This window comes from Helicoverpa armigera, chromosome 28 (genome assembly GCF_030705265.1).
Source record: "Helicoverpa armigera isolate CAAS_96S chromosome 28, ASM3070526v1, whole genome shotgun sequence".
In the NCBI taxonomy this organism is placed as follows: Eukaryota; Metazoa; Arthropoda; class Insecta; order Lepidoptera; family Noctuidae; genus Helicoverpa; species Helicoverpa armigera.
The window spans coordinates 6,082,311-6,108,925 of record NC_087147.1 but is presented as its reverse complement, the minus strand read 5'-3'; the positions used below and the strand labels follow the sequence as shown (position 1 = coordinate 6,108,925).

Genomic DNA, 26,615 nt, shown 5'->3' with positions numbered 1-26,615 from the left:
ATAAAGGGAATAATTTATGACAAGACTCTCAGACTAGGATTAAATGTCACTGCTTGAGCTACAACAGTCTTCTGGACTATTGCGAATTACACAGAGAGCTTATGGTTAGCCAAACTGTCTTGGTTATGTACTTGAATAGTACATTTGTGTTGATGGAAATTGTAGTTTGAATTCGATGTAAACAAATGTATGAAAATGTCTAGATTTTCACTTAAAAACATTCTGCTATTTTGGGTAATAAACGAGAGTGATAACTGACGCTACGACCCGGGATTCAAACCTAATAATCTAGCTTAGCAGTTGATCTTATCGTTATTTTTATCTGTATATTCACTGTTTGAAAACTCGAGCTCAAAAAAGACAGAAAAATACTGTTCAAATCGATTGGTAAACGACCGAGATATATGCAAAGAAACATAAAAAAACATCCAAATTGAGCCTCCACTCCCACCTCCTCTTTTTATAGAAGTCGTTTAAAAAAATATGTTTTACCATACATATTCAAACAAAACTTTATAACAACACAAACTCCATAGAATTACCATACTTTTCCCGTCCCTTAAAACCACTATAACGCTACAACAACAATTACAACCCTACCCGCATATTTTCCACCATTTTTCCACACATGAAACTTCATCAGGAGTCTATTTGACTTTATAATACGAACTCGAAACCCTTAGAATACGTGACTTGAAAACGTAGTGGTACTCAGTATGATGTTGTCGTGTTATGTACAGAAACTCTGTATATTATATACAGGGTGAATATTTGAAGAGGACATATTTTGCTGTGGGGGCTTCAAGTTTTGGTATATGGAGGCAGGTTTTTGTGGAAAAAAATATGGAAAAATAGAAACAAAAATGTTCCCTGTAGTAGTATCCGAAGAAATCAAAAAAATATGCCTGAAATGACTTTCATCAAGCATGGTGAACTTGGCACTTTCTGCTTAAAAGTAGAAAAAGCCTTTGATAACATATCTGACACAATTATGATTTATTGTGGCTAAAATTAAGTAGTTTTAAACCCAGAATAAGTTAAGTAAGTCTTAAGTTACGATTTTCTTAAGTAAGGCATCAATCAATTTTATTTCTTAAAAACGCATCCATATTTTTTGTATGCCGTCATCTTACAGTAACATTCTTAATTATTTTAACAAAACAATGATTAACTTATTATATAATTACCAAGCCTCACACTTAAGTAGCACCTCTATCAAACACTAAATACACCAAACTATTTCACCGAACCTCTATAAACGCAAGTTCATACTATAAAATTCCTTTTACTTTACAAAACCAACCTTTAGAAGCCTCCATTGAAACGGAAAAACCCTTTATAAGAATAATTGGAAATGTTAACGTTCTAGTTATTTGCGAAATGATTTAGAAAACTCTAAAAGTAGCACACTGTAGACTAAATAGTCGCTCGACAGTTGACCAGAATGATTAGCAAACATCATCTTCCTGTCCTGTTCCCAAGTCATTTGGGGTCGGCGCAAAATGTCTTTTTTTTCCATTCCTCTCTGTCAGACGTCATACTTAGAGGTACATCCTTTTTTTTAACGACGTCAAAAATCATCAAATGACCCCTCCCGCTGTGGGTTAGCAGCGGTGAGGGAGTGTCAGACTCTTACTGACTAAAAACCGTCGTGTTCCGTCATAGGCCTTTTATGTACCAGGGCCGCGGTATCTCTTTCGAACAACCTGCAGCCCATACTTACATCTACTCCCTTCTGCTTCATGTCCTATGATAAGCAAACATTATTTTTAAAGGAAATCTTTATTCCAATCAAAGTTCTCAGTCGGTCTGATACCGGCTAAATACCTGATCTTTGTAATGTGCGTACTACCATTCATCTTCATACTGATTTATGAGCCCAAACAAACCATCGGCCGACTAAAAGTTTGCAGTGCGCAAGGTACTTTTAGAGAACTCTAATATTTTGTAAATGCGAGCCAACAAGTTTTCAGTATTTTCTTTTGAAAGAAAATTCCGTTTTCAGTCCATGTGTGGAAGTTTGAGGTTTTAAATTCTTTCGATATTTCGTGTTACGAGCTGAATGCGGTTTGTGAAAGTTTTTTTTTTCAGTTAAATTCGTTGAATTTATTCAAGTTAAAAGTTAGTGTTGTGTTTTGATATTACATATTTTTAGTTTAGTATTTAGCTGGCGGTGTTTTGTTTGTGAATTTGGATTATACCTTGTTATTTCGTGTTACTTTTAATGACTTATAAAATTATTGAAATCATTCATTCAAGCCTCATTTATTTATGTTGATAGAGACAATAGTCAACTATTATTTACCTAGTATTAGTTTACATAATATGTCTGTTTTTAGCCACCACATAACAAGTTTGTTTCCTTAATACCATTTTTATTCAAAGTCGGTCAAAAATCCAGATAAATGCATCTTGAGATCGACTTTAACTACCATACAACTCCATACATAATTTCATAAAAATCAATTGACCCATTTTAGAAAACACAAGAGACAAAGCCAATCTTAACCCATTTAATTAATCTGAGAAACCATAAACTCTTCATCTTAACCCTATAAAAACCTTCCTTGACCATGGTACAATCTACCCACAAGTACAGCCCTCCATCAGTTGTGGTCTTAACCCTCGCGCACTCGCGGTAACTAAGATTACCCTTTAAATCATTTCTAGGCGGGTTAGACCCCTTTAGGACCCGTTGTGGTCAAGCCGGCGCTTTGTAAATCGTATGTGGTGTTACGATCTTTGAAACCCGGTTTCTTAATACTGAAATTGTTTTAGCATTGTGTGTTGGGTTTAGGGGGTTTTATTTTAGTGGGTCTTGTTAATCAAGATACTTAATTTGTTAATATTTTCAATATAAATAGATATATATATATATCTGATAATGGATATAAAAGGCACTACATAGTTCAAATAGTAGCATATGTAGGTACTTAATTTCAACACAAATTGTGCTGAATAGAGCAGTTAGCTCAGTGCCAACGGCATTCCAAGGTAACTACTTCGTACACCCGGATAAAAACAATAGCCTATGTTCTTTCTCCACCTCTAGACTAACTGTGTACCAAATAATATTTAAAAATATTAAGTAGTTTTGGCTTGAAAGCCGGACAGACAAAGTTATTTTCGTATTTCTAATATTAAAGTAAGGATTACAACTGAAACTATATTTAGATCAAAACACAATACTATCGGATATTCCCGGACATGAAACAGAACAAAAAAAAATAAAACATTCCTTTTGGCTATTGATATAAACCCAAAACCCAGTGAACAGTGAATCCTGTTGTATGAAATAGCCAACGGTTTTGGACAACTGAGTATACTACATATCTATACTAATATTATTAAACTGAAAAGTTTGTTTGTCTGTTCGTATAGTTATCGGCACGAATCTTGAGCTCTGACCTTCACCTGCGCGGAAGTAATTTATTGGGTCCCTTTTGTGGTATGAAGTGAGGCGCGGGGGCGGGCTAAAGCGGTGATTGGCCCGCACTGCATCGCATCTTAGCCGTCACTCGGGATTGGTTCTTTGCTAATAAATTACTTCTGCGCAGATGTAGGTCAGAGCTCAAGATTCGTGCCGATAACTATATGTTTGTTTACTTGAACGAACTAATCTCTGGAACTACCAATCCAAATGAAAAATTATTTCAGTGTAATATAGCTTACAGACAGACGTGTGTTGCTGGGGAGTTTGTTGCGCCACTTCTTCTTCCCAGCAAAAACACATAGGAAGTGGTGAAGGGTGGGCGTTTATGGGGGCTGTCTTTTGTATATTTTAACTAGCTTCTGCCAGCGGTTTCACCCGCATCCCGTGGAAACTACTGCACGAACCCGGATAAAAAGAAGCCTATAGCCTTCTCCGAGAAATGGGCTATCTAACACTGAAAGAATTTTTCAAATCAAACCAGTAGTTCCTGAGATTAGCGCGTTCAAACAAACAAACAAACTCTTCAGCTTTATAATATTAGTATCTATAGATGTTGTACTGCCAAAAAACGAATGTTTTTGAGTTTAAGGATATTAATCGGTGGAAGGTTGTAGGCTAATTATATCCAGGTGCGCGAAATAGTTGAGTAAAGCCGTTGGCAGAGGCTAGTTTAAATAATAAAACTATAACATATATAAACAACGGACAAAACGTCCGGTCTATGCGAATTATCATAATATTTGCGGAACCGGAAACGCAGCTGACGTCACGACCGTTTGGGGTTCAACGGGGAAATTGTGTAATCCATTGTGGTAGTTTTAGAAACATACATAATATATTGGGAGGGCAAGTAAAGGTAAATTGACGAGGATAAATTGCTCTAGTTTTAATGTAAATGTTGAATAAAGGTGAAATGTTAATTAAAGTTTTGGTTTATTGTTTGAAAATCGGCGCAAAAGTCAGTGAACCTTTGTACCTTTCTGAGTACATATAGAGAGAATTTTGGAACTAAAGAATTTCATCTCGCATTAATAAACTGTTGTTATAGGTACTGAGAATGAGCCCAACTTGATCAAAATCACGGGCATATTGATCAGATATCGGGAACCAATTACTAAAAATATCAATACCTACGGAACCCCGTTTTTTAAATTCATTACACCCAGTATTTTTTCCGTCGGCCTAAAGCGATAAACCCTAGGTCGGATTAAACAGCTTTTTAAACTGCTCCTGTTGTCCCTTTCACTCTCACTGGATTTTAGCTTGCTATCTCCCTCTAGCAACGGATTTATGCTGTCGTTTTTTTAGTGGTTTAAAGTTTTGCGTACCACGTTTTTGCGGGTAGGGGAAAAGGGGGGAGTGTGTGTTTAGTTTAAAATTGAGAAAAAGTTGTGGAAAAACTCCACTGCTTAGCATATTTGGAATAACACAAAAGCAGTGGGAATGCTTTAGGGATTTGCAAATCTGGGTTTATTTAATTTGTGAACTAAACACGTTGTATAACTACTAACTTAAAATGTGTCCAAAAAAATACAACCAACTTAAAAGAAATTGATGAAAATGTACAGTAACATCTAAAAAAATATTATTTTCAATGCATCACAAAGCCAAACTTATCTAGAACATTCTATTGCCGAATCCATGCGACATTTTACCTACCAAACTGTCTACCATACATTACAGATGCATAAACCAGCCCAGAGTAGCCAAACATCCCCTATTTGCTATAGCCCCAAGTTGACACAGCCCTTCTTTGTAAAGGAACTAATAATATACCTTTTTGTGACGTTTCTAAAAGCTGTTATTTTACGTTTATCATTAACATAACGCTAGTGGAAACTGTTGAATGTTTAATTCGCCGCCATTTTGGATTTTGAGGTCAGGTCGCGATGTCAGATGAAATGGCGGGCTACAGTGAATAGGTTTTGCCTAGAGGTATTTGGTTGTGTAGGTAGTATGTAAAATATAGCTTTTTAGGGTTTCAGAGTTGTAAAAGTGTATTTATTTCGTGAAAATCGTAGATTTTATAGTTGGTTATTTATCTGGAGGTTGATAAAATAGGTGTAAAAAAAGTCAAATCGAAACAGTGTCTTGAAAATTGACAAATTTATCTAGACCTACTAATATTTTATAGAAGCCATACCTAGCTATACCTACTTATATTTAAGAGCTGAAGAAATTGGTTTGTTCTATCACCTATCTTAGAAAGCTTCCGGTCCAATTTGAAAACTACAATGAAACGACACGTGTAATTTCAGAAAATTCAACATCAGCACATGAAATATGAATCTTATTCTATCTTATAACAATCTCTAAATCTCTTATCATTTCTCGCTCATTTTCCAAGCAGACCTTATTCTGTTATTTTTAAAACACGCCTACATAACACAGAAACTGCTATTTAGTACGACTAATTGTAATTTAAATTAAGTCCCTCACTAATTGTGTAAAGGAATCGAGATCAAAGCTTTTCATGTTCCTCATTGTTTTATTAGGTTCTGTACACTATACTGTTTGTTTTGTGGAAGGAATAATTATCATTTTATTACTATGCTTCATTCTTCTTACTGTTGTATTGTTTTAATTAATTAAATGCCTGTTAGTCTTGTTTCTACGCTGAATAATTCTTTTTTCTTTTAATACAAAGCGTCATTAATTAGTGAACAAGCTTTTCGCTATGTTTTCAGCCAAGTACTATGGAATCTACTCTTCAAACCCGGATAAAATACTGACCTTTTAATCTGGGATCATGTAGCTTTCTAACAGTCGTAAGAATTTTTCAAATTTGTTCAGTAGTTTAGGAGCTTTTAAAGTACAAACATCATTCAATTCAATTCAATGTATTTATTTGTGAGCATAGGTATACAAAGAGGTCTTAAAATTAAACATGTCAGAGCTCTATGTTCTACCAAATGAAAATGGTGTACAAATAATTTTAATCCTATTGGATTTATATATAAAAATCAGTGTTTCAATTTTATCATTTAGAAATATCTCAACTGATCACGTATTCCTCTTTTAAATATTAGTACTTCAACATAAATGATAGAAGATAATACTCTGGTTATCATGTGATTATTAATTACAATTCTTTCTACTGATTCGCTTCGCAAATTGGTAGTCAATTGCCTATCGGCCTCCAGGCAGATTTGAATCCCCTTCTAACTGTATATACCTGGAGGGGTCAGTCTGACAGTCTGATTGGTGTCTAAAACAATTACTATTCCAGTGTGAAATCAGATGTTACACATATCTAAGTACCACTAAGTCCAAGTAAAAACTTTTTGTACCGCTACTTATAAAAAATAGAAAATCTATTGAATCTCGCTCTACAACGGCTTAATGAATTACCGCGACTTTGGTACAAGTAGGACATCAAAAGGCACATACTCAGTAAATGGGTGGAAATAAAAGTCTAACAGCCAATTCCGCCCCAAATATCAACATTCAATAATTTTCCGAATCTACAAAAAAGGGTTCAATAAAAACCGGCCAAGTGCGAGTTGGACTCGCGCACGAAGGGTTCCGTACCATTATACATCTATTATACAAAAATACACCATCTGTGAAAATTTCAGCTCTCTAACTATCACGGTTCATGAGATACAGCCTGGTGACAGACGGACGAAAGGACGGACGGACGGACAGAGGACCGAAAGCAATAGGGTCCCGTTTTACCCTTTTGGTAAGGAACCCTAAAAATCATGTTTATCGTGCTTACTTACTATCTCCTTTATGATTTGACAGCCAGCCTTCTATCCAAGAAACTTGACTGCTTAAATATAAACAGGTCCAAAATTAGCAGGCCCTAGTCTTTCAAGGTCCACCCGTTGAGCAAACATTCGTATACAAGCTTCATTCAACGTATGCTGAGCAGAGTAGCCAAGTTGTTATCTACCCTATATTAATCATTTCTTAAGGTGATGGTGTAAGGGGTTGGGGATTAGCGGGAATCTGGGAATTTTAGGAAAAGCACCAAATGATTTTTACTATATTTTTAATGCTATTGAGTGGGTATGGTGTTGGGGGGAAAATGGTCAATGATAAAAATATTATTTATACATAATGTAGAGCATTAAAAGCATGTTTTCAAATTACGCTTTTTTATCTACATACAATCGTTATCTGGCATACTTTGTAAAATTAAATAAGAACAATTAATAAATAATATTATAAAATAGCACTCTTTTAAAATATCCTACTTGACTGATAAGTAAAAGTAAGCTAAAACTATACAATTCCAAATACACAAAATTACTGATATGACCCCCTTTCACCCCAATTTCGAAAATTACTCTTTCCAAACTACGTATATCATTACCCAACTCCCAAAATCTTCCTTAACACCCACTTTTCCTCGCTTCATCTACTCATTTAAGCCTAAAGCTAACAGATTAGCAAACGTATGTATCGTGGCCAGTAACTTGCAGATAGGTCCAGGAAGCTTACGTATGCTGATAAACACTATCTTAATTTGAGTGTAAAACAAACACATTATGTGGTTAGCACTTGGTGTTTTGTTGGTCATTTTGTTCTAGTTAAGGGGTCAATTTTAGGGCAATTTGGGCTGAAAATCTTTGTAATTATTTATTTCTTAGTGGAAAAAGTAATGACTTGATTTTTCTTTCGGTTAAAGCAGATAAAATATTCCACATGTGGCGAAGATCTTTTATTTTGTAAATCACTCAACCTATACATACATTACACATACGTTATTGTAAACGACTCAAAAATATCAATTATGTATTTTATACTTCGGATAACGAAGTCATTTATAAACCCTCAAAAAATGTGGGTGTGTGGGTAATCTTGCCTACCAGAAATAAATAACTTATATAGGACCATCTTTCTTAGGAAAAAAAATTATATATTTTTGCTCAGGTGTATCCAATTATTTTCTCCTCGCTATACCTCAAAACTTAGGCCTCACAATTTTAGGAGGCCACTGCCAAGGTGACGTTGCGAAAACTCATTCACATGTTGTTTACTGACCCCCTTGCCTCTTAGGGGGTCAAAAGGGGGTCGTTTTTGCCCCGTGAGTGTATACAACGCTTTTTGTACACATTCACGTTTTCATGCTGTTTTGAATAGGCAGTTTTTGTAGCTATGTTATTTGATTATGTAAAGGTATATTTATAGGGTTTTTAAAGGTGGTACATACTTTAGTTTTTGCGTCATTGTAATTGTAATAAAGGGAGTGTTATTTTTAACCGATGAAAAAATGTAAGGAGGAGGTTCTCAAGTCGACCTATATAAATGTTTTGCAGAAAAACAATCCCGAGTAATCAGTTCATATTTTCTTAAATGTACCTAAATAGTAATGATTTTTAATTTTGCAATCACTTTACTCATATTAATGTTATCTATGCCCAATTTCGCATTCATACTTTATTTAAAAAAAAGGATATATATTATAGTGTTTTTGTGTTTAATTAAAAGTAGATAGCTAAGTACCTATTTTAAAAAAAAGTCATAAACATATCATCTAATCTCCCACTAAAAAAAAGCTGCCATTAACTAAATGAAATCGTTGTATACCAACCTTTATACATATAGGGTTGTCCCGTCCGGCACGTTCTACTCATTAAAATAATGAGGCTGTGGACATCGCGCGAATTAATTGCTCCAGTGCTGCCACCCTGCGGTGACAACCCTAGTGGGCAAGTGTTGCCATAATTGTTGCGTGGCAACCCTGAAATTTTGCTCCATAATGTACTTTGTGTGTGTACATAAAAAGGCTGTGTATGTGTTTTTAAATGCCCCTGTTTTTATTGCTTTGTGTTGCTGTAAAGTTTTGCTAAAGTGGACTGTGGATTGTGTTTGAATTACTACTTTTTTATGTGTATTTTTTGCTGTTTTATTAACTTTATATGAAAGGCCTTCTAAAATATATATATTTTTTTTTTTTTTATTAATAAAGCCTTACCGCAGACTTGAGGGTCCGCGCTTTTATTTACATTTTTTTTTTTATTTAATTATAATTTTTTGCCGTCTTGGCCTCACAACTTATGTCTAGTCTTAAGACTATGTGAGTCCACCGCGTATTTACGTTTTTATTTTAATATTTATATATATATATGTATACAGAATTTTTTTTTTTATTACTTACACAATACTTAACACTATATTCATGGACTTTGGTAACTTAGTTAAACACGATTTTGGGACAGGAACGGATTGGGGATTGGTCTCATTTCCCGCTAGCGACTAGGGACTTTGCGAGTGCTAGTAGGGCTAACATGACAGTGGAGTCTCGATGTTGCATGGCTGTCTTGAGGTTGTATTCGACGACCGTTTTTATTGGCGCGTCCATCGCTCGCTTTATGAAACAGCCAGTGGCATCGTCGGCGTCATCTGTGTAATAGACGCAGCTAGCCGTATGTCTCGACACTGCCACTACCGCGTGGGAGACGCTGTCATGAATTTGGAGCTTCCTGGACTTAGTGTTTATGATGACGACGCTGTCGTATGTCAGTCCCTGAGCCTCGTGGATGGTTAAGGTACGCGACCCTTCACCGGACCCGTATCCCTGGCTAATAAGAGAAGATTTCTCTTCTTGCGTATGAACCAAGAATAGGGTGTTCTGGGCGGTGGTCGGTATTTGCGCTCCCGTAAAACCCTTCAAGCTCAGGGAATGAACATGAGACAGCGACGTTTTAGAGGAGTATATACCTGAGTATATCTCGCTGAGTGCGAAGGCCACATCCATTGGGTTACGGTGGGTGCAGAGCAGCTCCTGTGTGATGCCAGCCACCAGATATGGACGGGTATACTTTAATGGAAAAAGGTTATCCCTGTCCAAATATGGTAGCTGATTCACGTCTCCGATGAGGACCACCTCGCTTGCACCAGACAACTTTGCTGCCATGACTATGGCCCCGAAGTTTTTGTTTCAAAACTGCTTAAATACACATTTTTTTCTAGAAAACACACACGTAGGTACATAGGTAATCAAAAAGTGTGGGTGGTCCCATGTATTGCCTGCCTGCGATAAGCATAGATTATTCTAGTGACGTATTAACAAATATTCTTGTTACTAGGCTAAGTTAACCTAGTTTCTGACATACCTATTTAGTTCACTCTTGATACTTTTCCTATAAGTACGATTTCAACTACAAAAAAGCTTCCTAAACAATGAATAATATACTCTAAACTCCAACATATAAGATTCAATTTCGACTAATGCGTTTACTATTAAATACCCTTGTGACGTGAATATCTAAGGAGCAACATGATTCCTCTAAGTAATATTGGCATTTTTATTCAAAGTAATACCTGAGGCTATTTATAGACACATTTGGTTACCTTTTGAAGGAAAGGTGTCAAAAAAGTCTAGGCAGTAAATAAGCTTTATACCTATACAAAAGAATCTATTTTCTAGACTAAAGTTAAGACATTTGCCCACTTTTGAAAAATGAAAGACTGAAATAAAATTCTTGATACTTGGGTAACTTTGAAATGACATATTATATTATGTACTTTAAGCTTGACAATATCACTTAAGTTGAAAATCATCTGCCTAGACTTTTCCTAACTATGTTGCGGTCGGCTTCCAATCTAACTGGATGCAGCTGAGTACCAGTGTACCACATGGAGCGACTGCCTATCTGACCTTCTCAACCCAGTTACCTGGACAACCCGTTTTGAAGACTGATTGTCAGACTTTCCAGCTTCTGACTACCTGTAATGATTGCCAAAGATGTTCAAAAAACAGCCAGCAATTTAACGTGCCTTCCGAATGATGGAGAAACTCAGCTATTTCTTCCAATAAAATCAAAAAGCTACATTTACTTCCTACATATTATAATATCTTACATCTTCATATACGTGTGTATGTTTATATAAAAACATTAATCATGTAGGAATGCTCTTAGATACGATTCGTATGGCTTTTCTTGCTTATCTCAGTACAGTTAGAAGACGTTTATAGTGGTGTACTTGTGTGGGTAAAAACATATTACTTCGTTGAATGATATGTGGAGTGTTTTCATATAGATTTTAAAGACGATTAATTAAAAATATGTTGGTTGATAAATATGAAAAGCTGGGAATGAAATTGTTTGTTTTTCGTTGTAAAGTGGCAGCTTAGATTTTTGATTTATCATTAGGTAAGCAATACCTACGTAAAATATTATAATGATATTTTAGTACCATAAAACTTTCAAAATATGGCGAAATTAGCGAAAAATAAACAGTGTACTCGTAATAAGACGCTAATAATGTCTTAGACATGTAAAAAGATGTTTTTTTCTGAAGAATAAAACATTTTTGGTGAGGATTTTAAGACGTAAACGTGTTGGTAATTTTATTTCAAGAGCTTCATTTTCACGCATTTTATTTTATTTTCAGCGAATTTTCTGCATACATTACTTACACGCCAGATAAAGTATCACTTTACATTATAATATAAAAATAAAAAATCTAATTTTTATTCCAAAATTCACTTGACAGCCTACACCAAAAATCTCTTAAAGCGAGTTCGCAGCTTTCAAAAAATGCTCAATGCATTTAATTTGCGCGATAAAAAATCGTGTCTCATAGAAAAATGTAGTGAAAAAAATACTTGAATTTTGAAGGTCAATGAACTCTGAAATTCGGAGGTCTGAAAGTCACCTGTCTTGGTCTGATGTTCTTGTTAATGTAGAGTATCGTAAAACAGCTTACGAGCTCGGCGCAAATTAGGAACGCACGTTTTTGCGACCTCTGAAAACATAGTGGTGTGTATTTTGGTTAAAATCGCAGCGTTTGCTCAGTATGGTAAAAGTTAACGTGTCATCAAGAAATATTTGGATAGTAGAGTAATGTTTTAACTTAAATATCGAATGGAATATGCATTATTTGGTTATTTTTTAATTTAATCAATTGATAAATAAATTGTCCAATAATTATTGTCACCAAAAGTTACATTACTTAATGCAATATCAAAAAAGATCTTTGGATAATTTACTCGTACGAAAATTAAGAATTAAAAAACGCATTTTTTCCTTCTGTGACGCATTTCTCAAACTACCTACTAATAACACACCATTGTATGTGTATAATTACAAATATATTAAACGTTGACTTCCGTTCACTGTTGCCTTTAATATCGGTCATTATACAGCAATCAGCTTTCTGAGCTCTGTTGAGCTTATACGTACAAATAATGATGATTATGTAATGGTTTGAATTGGTTCTTAGAAATAAGGATGAACTGACTGAGAGCTTATGCTAGAATATTGATTGTAGGTGTGTAGTTTCTAAGTAAGTCTTCAACATTCGGTAATATCAAGTAAAGTTGGAAGCTGCCTCGAATACATTTGAACATAACACAAGGAAAATACTGCTTTATCAAACATTTAACTTTAAAATATTATAGCAATTGTTTTGCGACTTTTTTATATTTGTATTTTGTTGGATAAAAGGTAAAAAAATGTAATCAATATATTTCAAAATAGTCGCTCATCCGCATCTTGTAAGATAAAATATAGCCTGCGTTCGTACATAGTTTCGGAGCCTATACAATATACATGTCAAACAAACAAATAAAAAATCAAATCTTTCTTATTTATAATATATGCAAGTTTGCATATCATGTTGTTGACTAAACCTAACTAAATGTTTTAACTACTTATAGTAAAAATTTCCGCGTGTCCTTACAAATTATCCTCCCGTATAACCCACAAGGGCTGTCGCATGAATCCTGATTGCAAATCGCACGTGACAAGAATATCACCTTAACCGTTATCTGATACAGAACTGTTATTTATAGGGTAAATCTCTAGTTATTTCGGCTGGTTATTTCTAAGCTCGATGGGTTAGGTTAAGCGTGATTGCGTTCATCGAATGTTGAGATGAGGTATTTGCGAGTTTGATTTTTGCGGGGTTTAATATGTATTCTAAGGAAATTGCAGAAGGTAAACTTCTACCTCTACTCTTTTTCGTTTACTCTTCTCTCGTTTCTACTATCTACTCTTTTTAATTTTCGTATTTTATTTCTTTGTACTAATCAACATATATTAACCAGTACATTAAAGTTTTAATTTAATGTGATTAGATACGACACACCCGATATACAAAATTAGTATACAAATAAAGAATATTGTATCTTGAAAAAAAAAACTGATCTTGTTTTGATAATGTTTTCATATAGGTACTTGTAGTGATGATATGTAGTCAGAACCGGGTTGCTAGTATAGTCTCAAACTCATAAGTAATTTCAGATTAAAATCACTCCCAACAAAAATGCATATTATGATTTGGCATAGCGGTTTTTGAAACAGAGATCAGTAAAATGCTTTATTTTTCCAATTAAATCAGTATCAATATCTAAATACTTCACAATTACAGGTACATAACAATGACGGCATCACACTAATTGACCATCTACAGCCTGCAATAGGTTATTACTAAAATGTTTAATGAATAAACAAACCAGAATAACTTGACACCCCACTGTATTGAGCATAATTTATACCTCAATAGAAATTTCAACGTATTTCGGCATTCCTCTTTGAAAACCGCTCGACTATTATATACCAGAATACACTGGTCTTTCTCTACGCATAATTTTGTTGGCTTTGGAACAAAACTAGGAGTATAGAAAGATGAACGGAGATGCCAATAATGCTTGTAGGTCAGGCGCCTTCTTCTAGGTCAAATTCGTACGGTGGACATGACCAAAACGATTACTTACAAGACGCGTTCGGTTTCTTTGAGACTTCTGTCAACGATTTTTGGTATTACAAAATTGGTCGGGCCCAAAGAGAAGGTGCCTTAAGGGCGAAAACAGTAACATTCCTCGTCCCCCGCATTTTGGCGCGCTACTTTCTTAGACGATTTTCCGTTATGGCACCTCCGCTAGTCATTTTGTTCTCTATGGTACGAAACTTTGACACTGCAACCTGCTTACAGAAATGTTGCCATTTTGTAAAACTAATATACTTTAGTGTATAATTACTGCGTTGTGTATATGAGATACAATTAGTGACAACCCTAAAGTAGGGTTGTGCCCATTATTTTAATCACCACATCGTGACTAGACCCTTGCTTATAATTTGTTAGGGTGTGTTTACTTGTGACTGTCTTGAGTATGGGTGATTTTTGTCTTATGGCAGTCGCATTTTTGTGGCACATATTTTTTATAAATTATTAAAATTATGTGAATGTTTACTTCCAATGTGACAAACATGTCCGGAGTAAATGACTAGTTCAATCATAATTCAATAGCTAACTAAACAAAGAAACGCGCTTTTTTGTCCCAATTACAAAATCGCAATTCTTCACCGATACTACGTAACCTATAATTTTATTCACATAAATTAATGATTATGAACTATTTTTGGGGAAGTTAAAACAAATACATATAAGGTACATATCTTGCTAAACAAGTATACAACCTTCTAAAAATTGAAAAAAATTGCTTCTTTTACATACTTAGTTGTTAGTTGACGTACTACGTACTAAGTTGTGTTAATTGTGAAAAAGCTGAATCACTTTAGGTGGAATTTGGCATGGCAATATACCTTTTATTCTGTTATAGGTTAGTTTTATGTAGATTCAGAAAGAAAATTCATCTTTAAAACCCCCATCATAATACAGGCAGCTGAAATATAAAGTAAAACTACCATCAAATAATCTGAAGCTGATGATAATCTAACCTTTCCATCATTTGTTTCAGACCCACCAACAGCTCCAATGATAACGGGCTACATCCCTGGAACTACCCTCTCCGCTGGCACCGTTCAGAGGCTGTCCTGCATATCTTCCGGTGGAAACCCTTTGGCCACTCTCACCTGGTTCAAGAATGATAAGAAGGTGGGTTACTTGAAAAGTATTAAAAATCTATCAAAAAAGTGACTTGATTCATAGCTCTGTATGTAAGTATATGATTTAGGTAGCGGAAATATAAACTACTTAGTTCTATGCTAATTACATATAATTTACTGTAATAGGAATTGTTGAAAAAGTTTTAATGTAATATGTCATTTTGATAAAGCATCATCGGTTTAACTCTTGTGCCGTGGAAACTATTCAGGAAAATCCTAGAAAAATAGGCTATCTAACACTAAAATATTTTTTAAACCAGACCAATAGTTCTTCACATTAGCAAACAAGCTCTATTTATATTTTTAGTTAAGTATGCCTTCTTAAGTATCCAAGCATACATAAACAAGATACAAAAGGTCAAGCCGTTTCATAAAAAATCTATAAATAAACCTACATCAACATAAAAACGAATTTCCTTAGCAATATTTCCAAAAACATTTTACAAAATAATTTTTGAAGCTAAATAATTTCGCTACAAAATTTCGACGGGATACTCTCATTGTTTCGCTATTAAGAATAGTTAAATCGAGTGGAACGATCCGATATCGATATTCGAGTATCGAATTCAAGTATCGATATGAATATTGTAAATTGTTAGGGAATATGTAGTTTATTTTATGCGCTATTTGATGATGCGTTTTATTGTAAAGCAATTCAAGTGTTTTTAATTAAAGATGGATACATTTCATAAATTCATACTAATTTTATTAAACTGTTTGTTTGTATGCGCTTATCCCCACTATTAGGCCGATTTGAAAAACTCTAACGGTTTTAGATTACCCATTTACCACAGAAGACTATAAATACTTTATACAATAGATGACTAGCTTCTACCAACGGTTCCACTCGCTTCCAGATAGAACCGTTATTGTACCGTATCCAGATAAAAATAGCTTATATTTTTTCTCGGGTTAGAAGTTAGGTATAGTAGTAAGTTGGGCGTTATAGACAGAGTAACTTCCACATTTATAATAGAAGTAACGATTTTCAAGCTTCCTGTGTTTCGGATGGCACGTTAAACTGTAGGTTCCGGCTGTCATTGAACATCCTTGGCAGTCGTTACAGTAGTCAGAAGCCAGTAAGTCTGACACCAGTCTAACCAAGGGGTATCGGGTTGCCCGGGTAACTTGTTTGAGGAGGTCAGGTAGGCAGTCGCTTCTTGTAAAGCAAGACTGGAAGCCGACCCCAACATAGTTGGGAAAAGGCTCGGTAGATGATGATGATGATTTTCAAGCTTCCTGCAATTTTTACAACATTAATCGTAATATTCTCTTTCAGATACATTCAGTAACAAAACAGACTGAACGCTCAGTTTCTGCCGAAATCTCCATCTTAACCAATGTTACTGATAACCAGGCTCAGTACAGATGTGAAGCTACTAACAGCGCTACTGAGATACCACTGTTTGAAACTGTCACTTTGAACGTTTACTGTAAGTATTTGACTGTTAAATTTTAAATGGGCTGCTGTGATTGGTGGAGAGAAATTTTGAATAGAATAGTCATTTAGTGATTGGTGGAGAGAAATGGTGAATAGAAAGAATAGTCATTTATTTTTGAGTATATGGAACGTTGAGATCTTAATACTAAAAACAGCATTACTTACAAAAACAGTACCGTTGGAAGAAAATCTTGGTATTTAAAAGGAGTAGGGGGAAGTCCCCCAGTAGCGGACACCTAAGGTTATTTATAAATAAAACAAAAAATAGTTTAAGAAATGTTTATTAAATTATGATTTATATAAGATGACAAAGTTAGAAATCAAATTAAATTATCAAAAATGCAACCTCTGCTCCAAAATAATTAATACTATCAATCAAACCTTGATAACAAAAAACGTAATTTTAAAAAGTGGCACCTAGTACCGGACGGCTATTTGCGCCATACCCCTAGCACTGGAAATTTCAAAATAACCAGCATATTTAGCCATTTTCACACTCTAGAATGTCTTCACATACTTCACGTATCCACCCCCGACAGGATGAGCACTGGATCCAGTCTTCTAAGCAAATTACGAAAATTGTCTCGCTTTTTTTGGCATAACCTCATCAATAGCAGATTGTAAGCTCTGTGGCTCCCAGGATCCGTTCTTTTTCTTGTCTTCCATTTTAATTATTTTCTTTCTTCTATAATCTAAAACAAATTAAGTAATTAGAATGAATGACGTAAATTCTCACAAGAAATATTCATCTGTTTACTGTCCGGTGCTAAGGGACGACTTAGTGTCCGGCGCTAAGGAACAGACATTTTCGTTCATTAGGTGGTACCTAGCAAAATTGTTTAAAAAATCTTATTATATTCTACCATTTTACGGATAACAATCAAGTATTACTTTTATCTTTGAATACCACTCAAATGTAAATGCATAAATATACTAGAATTACTTACATTGATATTTAGCTGTCGCAGTGATTTCGCACCTCAACCAGCTAACGGTTGCTCCTGCCGCCGTGGTCGTGTGCATCACAGGTGAGAGGTGGCGCATGATCCTGTACCTGTGTGCCCCCCGCGCCCTTTTCACTTGTATTTTGAATCGAACAGATTTATACACGCTTAAATAGTACGAGTGTCCGGCGCTAGGTGCCGCCCGGCGTTACGGGACTTCCCCCTAGAATATATTGAAAAGTTTTAACTACAACTTAAAACTTTGATACAAACAATAATTTATGTTTTAATGTTTAAAAAAATATTGTTTTGGGTTTCTGAATCGACAGTTTAAAATCTACTTTTTGAAAATCAAGATTTTTTCATATATTTATATCTATAGGATTTTCTATAACAATCCCGAATGGAACGTCAATTCTGAAACATTTATGGCAAGCTATAGTGATATTTCAAATAGAATTCACATTACACTGACGTGCAAAAAAATATTTCGTAAATTCACCTACCATACAATGTTCTCATAAAATATTGATAGAATTTATGAGGGGTGTTCTAGGGGGTGTATACATATACATATACATAAATGTATACATGTATATCATCAATACACGTTTGAATTGAATCAAATTTAGGCATTTCAATGATTAATCGCTTTTGAATTTCGCATAATGTGTATGCTGAAAGCGATATCTATACATCATTTCGGCAATTTATTTTAAACTTTATTCATTTATACTTAAAGTTGAAATTAAGGGCAAAGTTAAATGTTTTGAAACTTCAAAGGATTCAGTTGTTTGTTTATGCTTTTGTACGTATTTATTAAGATACAATTTCGCTTTCAACATGATAGAATTTACCATTAGCCTAGTTAAGATAAAATAAAAACAAAATGTTGTTAAAATGTTTTAATCGCAATCGACATGTCATCATCATCATGTCAGCCATAGGACGTCCACTGCCGAACATAGGCCTCCCCCTTAGATCTCCACAGATTATATGACATGTGGTTAATGGTTATCGATAAAAATATCTATCCATATCATGTCCCATTACTGTTATATACCATCACTATTCTTATTTCATTTTATAAATAGTGTAAATATTTATATTAAATATTAAAAAAAAAACTATTTTATTATTTTTAACAGTTGCCCCTGAAGCAGTGAAAGTCCGCGTTGAACCAGAAGAGCTTAAAGTGGGAATCGAAGCCACACTATACTGTGACGCTGCCAGCAGTAACCCTCCGGCCACACTATCGTGGTGGAGAGATGGAATACCAGTGCAAGGTGAGTATTTGTATATTAGTTGATTAAGTTTAGAAAGAAAGAAAGATTTATTTGTAGAGCCTTATGTAGCTGCAAATTTTTAGTTAAGCATTTAAATCATTTTATATCTAGCTATGTATAGAAGTAGACAGAAGCTAAATAATCTTAAGCTAACATTTCTTATCATATTACCAAGTCACATTGCAGCTGTAAAGGTCAGACAAGCAGATGTAAAAAAATCTAAAAACGTTAACTACTCCTTCCTTTTGTGGGAAATCTTCTCAAATCATTCCTCCCGCTATGGGTGCAGTGTCAGGCTCTTACTGACTAAAACCCACCATGTTCCTTCTTGAGCCCTTTAGGTACCAGGGCGAATAATTCTGCAGCCAAACATTTGATGAGACTGGAAGTGTTCTCCTACTATTGCATTTACCTACTAATCTATAATGTGTATTAGTTTTGTCCCTAAGAGCATATTATGTGGTATTCGAGCCAGTTGTATGTTAAAAATAATTAAGAAAAGTAGCGATATTAGCCATAAATCCAACAACAATCTTAGCTAAACGACATCTTCCTAGACACAATGTCCACAGTTGCACTGTTTTGCATGTAAATCCTATGTCTATATACACGAGCAGTTTAGCCGTGCGAGCCAATCGATATTACATACAGTTGTTAGTAAGTTGTCAATATATTCTACTGGCAATGGGCACTTTGTGTTGTAAAGGTAAGCGGAGGTGGGCTTTGGCTTTTGAAAAACACTAATTTAAGAAGAGTGTTGTTTGTAATAGGTTTTGTCAGTTGGTCGTTGAAAGGACCGAATAAGCTCTTTCAATCCTTATTAATTGATATAGATATATAAAAGTAAACATAAGGGGAATCATATAATTTACTTCGACTTATATACCCAAACATTGTTTATCTGAAACTTGGTAAAGCCTAAAATTCTTCGTTACTACCAGAAATCAAATCAATCGAATATAAAAGTTTTATATAAAAATACTCTATGTTCCATCCAGCTGTAGCTATCCTTCCTATTAACATAACATTTTAAACTCTTTGAACTACATTATTACGTACCTACTCATTACAAAAAAAAGTTTTTTTCTAAAACAAGTAATAGCCAGACAGTTATCACAGTCGTAACCTTTTTGAAACACAATATCTAACCCCCCCTTCTTCCCCAGGACTACCAATGCAGCAGAAGAAAGGCTTGCACGGAGGAACAGTCTCCACCATCGAGCTGAAGCTGACCATCACCAAGGATTTGAACGGTGCCGTGTATACCTGTCAAGCGATGAATGAAGCGCTCCAAAGAAGTGTACATGACGCGTTACCGCTTAAAGTTCTATGTAAGTACTAGACTCATTTTCTGAGAGTAATTTTCTGAGGTAACTACTTCCCGCATGTGGATAAGAAGTAGGTTTTTATGGGTTCTGATTTAAGCTACGTTATTGAAAATTTTCAGAAAGATAACATTGGTAGTTTACTTTAATATGTACTTACAGTTCACATGTTAAGTCAGTTATTTTATGCATATAGATATTTTTTATTTCAAAGCTACTCAATACTCATTTTCAATACTCACTCATTCCATATGTTATACAGGTGGTACATTTTATAAAACAATATGGAAACAATATGGACCCTATTATAGGACACAGCTTAAAGAATCTAGCTGCTTTAATAAACGATACTAAGCTGACACGCAAAATTCAAGAGAGAGCAAAGAAAATCTCTTGTTTAAATTATCATATTTTATTGTACTTTTTCATTTAGAAACTTCACTGATACTCACTACATCGTTTCACCAAAACTAACCACCACAATTCTCCCCAGACGCGCCAATCTTCGACGAAACAACGCCATACACGACCGTTGGAGTGGAGAACGAACCTCTCATCATAGTACTCCGAGCTGATGGCAACCCTGGCAGCATCACGTATACCTGGACGAAGGACGGACTGCCTATCACGCAGTCTTCTTATAGTACTGGAAGTAAGTATGGAATATTTTAGAAAGATTAGTTTTAAAACAGTGGAAACAATTTTACCTTGTGGTTTAAAAATATCGAGAAGACTACTACTTAGAATTTACAAAAAAAAATCTAATAAAATGGGTAGGTATATGGTATGATATTTTGGTGTATTTAATGATGAAGTTTCATCAAAATCGATTGAGTGGCTTTTGCTTGTGATATGTTTAGTTTTATGTCGCTGACATTTACTTAACTTCGAATCTCTTTTTGTACCTCTGACTATTCTGATCTCCATACATATTTCATATATAATCATCTGATAAGCGGGGCTAATTCTGCAATCAGTATAAAATGATGCAAAATATCATGATGGCTTGGAGGAGATACATATTTATGTACCTAGTGCAACCGTGTATAAACAAATGAAACAAAACAATATACAAATGATTTATGAATTTTGTAGTTGGCAGCTGTTAAAAAAAATACGATCACGTATTTTAGCAACAATATATTGTAAAAATTTAATTCTATCCAAAATACTGAAATATTAGTGATTCTAAACGCAAAACCCCAATAAATATTCCTTACTTTTCTGTATTTTTTACAATTTATTCAAGTGCAAACATAGAATTGAAGTAACAAATATTTAGAGGACTGTTGAGACCTAGACATTTAAAATTTACAACTAGCTGTCATTTTTCACCTGTCAGGCATATTTCGTCTCTATATCCCTTGCGATTTTGTAAATTCAAAACGTTTTTATTTTAATTTAAAAAATGATATATAAAACTAGCAATTTTTTTACCAACCGAACTAACCTAACCTAACCTAGACATTCACAATCGGAAATTTCATCAAAATCGTTGTAGCCGTTTCGTCGCAAAAGAGTAGGCAATTAACGAACTTTTAAGAATTATAAACTATTATACTTTTAAACTGTTGTATTATTTAATATTTTTCATAAATTCTTGTCACGAAAGTTTGCTTGTCTAAAAATGAAAGTAGTCAGAATTGTAAAAATATATTAAAACAAAATAATCACTTCGAAAAACGTACTTAAAAAATATTTGCAAATTAAAAAACCATTAAAACAAACAGTCTTTCTTTTCAAACAGAACACTAAATTAAAACATAATTTGGAGATGTAATCAAAATAATTATTTTCTTTTACATAAAAGAACTTAGGTACAATGGTCTAATTAGAAATTTCTTTTAATTAACTGAATAAGCGCTTTTATGAAGCACTCATTTTAATTATTGTCTTTTGCAGACGTGTTTTTTATCTCATTCAAAATGAAATCTAAAATTATAATATTCATATCTCTATGATATTTTCTCCTCAAACTTATATGGTAGCCTATTTATCGTCCCACTCCTGGGCACAGGCCTCTTCTCATACAGAGAAGGATTGAGCGTTAATCACTACGCTTGCTCAATGCGGGTTGGTGATTTCAGACTTAAAGTCCAGGTTTCCTCGAGATGTTTTCCTTCACCTTTATCCAGTTACAGGTGTCCAAGATACACATAGAAAGTACCTAACAACTTTCTAAAGTTGCATTGGCACTGACCTGATCTAGAATTGAACTCGCACACTCGTACTTGAGAAGGTGGTTTAACTCGTAAATCACGGCTAAAATCAATTACAATTCAATAATAAAGTACAAATATAATTCAAAAACGGTAACCAAACATTCAACCATTAAAATAATTCCGTACAATTTAGTTATTAACAAAACACCATTAACATTTGATATAAACAAACTTTGTTTTGTAATTAACTGTAATAAAGCTGGAAAACAAACTATTATCACTTTGGTATGCAATTTAAGTTAAACTAACTATTAATGATTGTGGTCCGTTAACTGGGGCGCGATTCTACTAATTTTACTCGAAACGACATACGAATCACATCCGACTGAGATCCAATCACGACTCCATTACTATTAAAGCGTATGTGGCATTTTTTCTTTCCGCTATTTTTTCTTTTAAATAAACGTTTTTATCCGTCTCTGTGATTCAATAATGAATCATATTTATCATCATCTCAGCCATAGGACGTCCACTGCTCAACATAAGCCTCCCCCTTAGATCTCCACAGATACCTGCATCCAGCGTCAGGAGGCGACCTGCATCCAGCGTCTTCCGGCGACCTTTATAAGATCCGCTATGAATAATATTGTCTGCAAATTATTTACGATTGCAATATGATTGTTGAGCAAACTACCGTATAGACCAAATGACAGACCAGTCGAATGTCATTGGAATACGATTGGTCTTATATTAGTAGCAGAATGCCCGCTAAGGTTAAAACTGCTATTGCGATTAAATTTTGACATTATTAACTTAGCAGAATCGGGCCCCTGTTGTTTTCGGTACAAAAATGCCGGCGGTTTAGTATCTAAATAACTGTAGGTTAATGTAACCGCAAATCGTTTGTTGTTAATTAGTGTATCTGTTTTAATTGTTTATTATATTTTGGAAGTAAATATTTGATGGAAATTCATTATTAAATCTGAAATGATAGTTTTATTAGTTGTGCTATTGAAATTACTGTATTTTATTTGGATTTAAACTACTTACCAGCTAATCAGATAGTAATCTACCTATATTATTACAAAATGTTATCTAAACTGGCTAGTTTTTTTGCCACCATAGACTTCTCCCAACTAATTTATTTACCTGGTTATATAATTAATACTAGCTTCTCCCAGCGGTTTCATCCGCGTCCTATAGGAAATACTTCGCTCACCCAGGTAAAAGTATCCTTTAGCCTTCCTCGATAAATGGGCTATCTAACACTAAACTCATTTTCCAAATCAGACCACCAGATTCCTGAGATAAGCACATTCAAGCCAACTTTAGCTTTATAATATGAGTAGTCAGTAGGGTATAGACTAAAACTACCCACATTAGCTCATACGAACAAAATACACGAAACTTGAGTAAATATGATTAATGAATGTATGAGCCTAAAACGCTTATTTGTCTAACATAGCCATGCGGGTGTAGCCTAACAGAGAAACAAGGGCTAGAAATGTGGACCGATTAATTATATAGAAGTAAAGGTTTACACTTGATGACAATGAATTTGACCTAGTTGCAATTTTTTGCAATTTGTAAAGTTTTAGTGTGATAAGAATGTAGGAATATTATGTTGATGAAATTAATGTTGAATTGACTAGATCTTAGACCTCTTGTAAGTACAATTCGTATAAAAGTCTTTTCTCACTCAGAGAAGGCCGAAAAGGAAACCTACAGGCATTCTTAAGCGTTGCAATCAATATAAGGTGTCTAAATATTATGACCAGCTATATCAATTAAAACAACGTGTCTTATCAAATTGGCAATTACATATTTTTGATGGTCCATTCTCATTTCTTTTTTCTTTAGTTTAGTGGTCCTTAAATTATCTTACAGTACTTCGCTTACTTCATTTTCCAGTTTTTACCACTAAAATTATGTATTTCCTACGTTTAGTATATTGAAAATTTTACTCCTTTTTTCCTATATCTCACACAAAAAACCCTAACTAATCTATTATCTTTTTTCCTAGACGATAGGATAATATCAGAAGGCAGTATGCTGAACATGACGAAACTGACGCGTCACGATGCGGGCATCTACACGTGCGAGGCTGTCAACTCGCAGGGCAATGCTGTCGCGAATATTAGCGTTTCTGTACATTGTAAGTATTTTTTAGCTGGGTAGTTTTTTTTGCAAGTAAGTTCTCAGACTTAGAAAGTTTAGGGGATAAACCTTAATCGTTTTTTTGCTAAAATACACATTTTAAATCGTGTCTTTTACATTATTATTTAATATCAAAGATCATTTTGATTTTTACTTTTGATGGAGAAGGAAAATTGCCATATCTCTGTTTTAAAGTTGGTTAGAAGTATTAAAACATTATTAAAAATTTATTTTACTAAAATTTTAATTTTACAAGGATACCTGCCAAAATTGTCATCTCTAAAACCTTCTCACAAAATAATATACCACAAGAAAATTACCTCTGACCTAATTAACAACAACTTTGTCGTGAAACCAAAAGCTCAGCTTTCCTCAGAACATAATATTAAGTTAAATACAAAATTCATACAAGAACCTTCATTGGTTCCAAACAGAATTGTTGATCAAGTCATCTTCCGAGCCTTTTTCCCAAGCATGTTGGGGTCGGCTTCCAGTCTTACCGGGTTCTGCTGAGTACCAGTGCTTTACAAGGAGCGACTGCCTACCTGACCTCGTCAACCTAGTTACCCGGCCAACCCTTGGTTAGACTGGTGTCAGACTTACTAGTTTCTGACTACCCGTAACGACTGCCAAGGATGTTCAATGACAGTTGGGACCTGCAGTTTAACGTGCCATCCGAAACACAGTCAATGGTGTCTAAGATATACTTAGAAAGTACATACAAACTTAGCAAAGTTGCATTGGTACTTGCCTGACCTGAAATTGAACCTCTCTCATATTTTGAGAGGTTGGTCCTTTGCCCACTAGGCCACTACGACTCAGAATTGTTGATCAACTATTGTCTATAATGTGCTGATCAAACTTGCAAAGGGTTACAAATTGAAGCGTTCTGAAACCCTCTTTAACTAATGGTAACTTGCAGGTTAATGACGGTTCCTGAACGATTAATTCGATTAGAACCCCTTACGACCGATGGAATGTGTGCACTTGATTGCAGAAAAATAGGGTCAATGTTTTTAGTTTTAGTGGAGTGAGAGGTCAATTGTTAGGGTATTGTAATTTGATATTTTAGGGAGCGATGTGACAAAATGGTTAGCTGTTAAAATATGTGGCAATATTTAGTTAAATAGTATTTTTCTATAAACAATGCAAGTCTTTTGTATACTTTTAATTAAGTGTATCCATATCCCGTAGTATCATTTTCGTCGCGTGAACTACTTACTGTACCCGGATAAAATATAGCCTATATCATTCAGGGATGTGGCTACCCAACAGAGAAAGAATCCATAAAATCGGTTCAATAGTCAAGTTTTTAGTATACAAACAAGCAAAAACAAATTCCCCTTTGTACATAGACACAGAACCTTCTTCATAAAACTTTTCTAAAGTAATAACTGAAATTAACTTGTTATTGTTCTTTTAGATCCTGCGAGCATTAAGTCGGTATCTCAGCATGAGGTGCTCAGTCCCAATCAAGATGCATTGCTATCTTGTACCGCTAATGGTAAGAGTATTTTTTTTCTTGTTATTTCATTAAGATATTTTTTTCCATTATTTTTGTTTGTTATTGTTTGTACTTTATTTATTTTCAATCAAATATGTACACTAAAAGCCTTACTTATAAACATGAATTAAATAATAAGTTATACTTAAGGGCTGTTTACGAAAATTCATACTTATAAACGTTGCTTAAGCATGTCCTAACTAACATTTAACCACTACTTAAGACTAAGTAGTGATTACTTAAAATGTTGCTTAGATGGTGATTAGAGATTTTTATAAGTAAGGGGGTATTATTATATGTTTTAAATATGCTCTTAAACTACCTATTTATCTGCAAAAAAATAAATTCTATATACAAATATACTCTTCCGTTTATTTTATATTTTATAGTTGAGTAAATGAAGAGATAACTGTTGACAAAAAAATAAAGTTATGATTGCTTATTATTTTGTATTAAATAATGGTGGTCGTTTTCGCTTCAATGCAGTGTAAATATTGCATTTCGTGGTAGCGGTTGTTTTTGGTGTTAATTAATTAAATTTTATTTGGTGGAATGT

General features: G+C 34.3%; 1 protein-coding gene and 1 long non-coding RNA gene across 2 annotated transcripts in view; one reads left to right on the top strand and one right to left on the bottom strand.

Moving 5' to 3' along the window:
* Nucleotides 1–26,615, top strand: part of LOC110371420 (nephrin) — a 251,131-nt gene that overhangs the window by 211,815 nt on the left and 12,701 nt on the right. The window contains exons 12-18 of the mRNA XM_064042317.1: nt 15,093–15,229; nt 16,520–16,673; nt 18,774–18,911; nt 20,078–20,242; nt 20,730–20,888; nt 24,422–24,553; nt 25,979–26,059. Of these exons, the coding sequence (XP_063898387.1) occupies nt 15,093–15,229; nt 16,520–16,673; nt 18,774–18,911; nt 20,078–20,242; nt 20,730–20,888; nt 24,422–24,553; nt 25,979–26,059 (966 nt within the window). The remainder of the gene's footprint in view (nt 1–15,092; nt 15,230–16,519; nt 16,674–18,773; nt 18,912–20,077; nt 20,243–20,729; nt 20,889–24,421; nt 24,554–25,978; nt 26,060–26,615) is intronic.
* Nucleotides 16,947–17,675, bottom strand: LOC126054487 (uncharacterized). Its single transcript, XR_010277917.1, has 2 exons — nt 17,629–17,675; nt 16,947–17,373 (listed from the first exon to the last, which is right to left on the bottom strand). It is a non-coding gene; the product is annotated as an uncharacterized LOC126054487 (long non-coding RNA).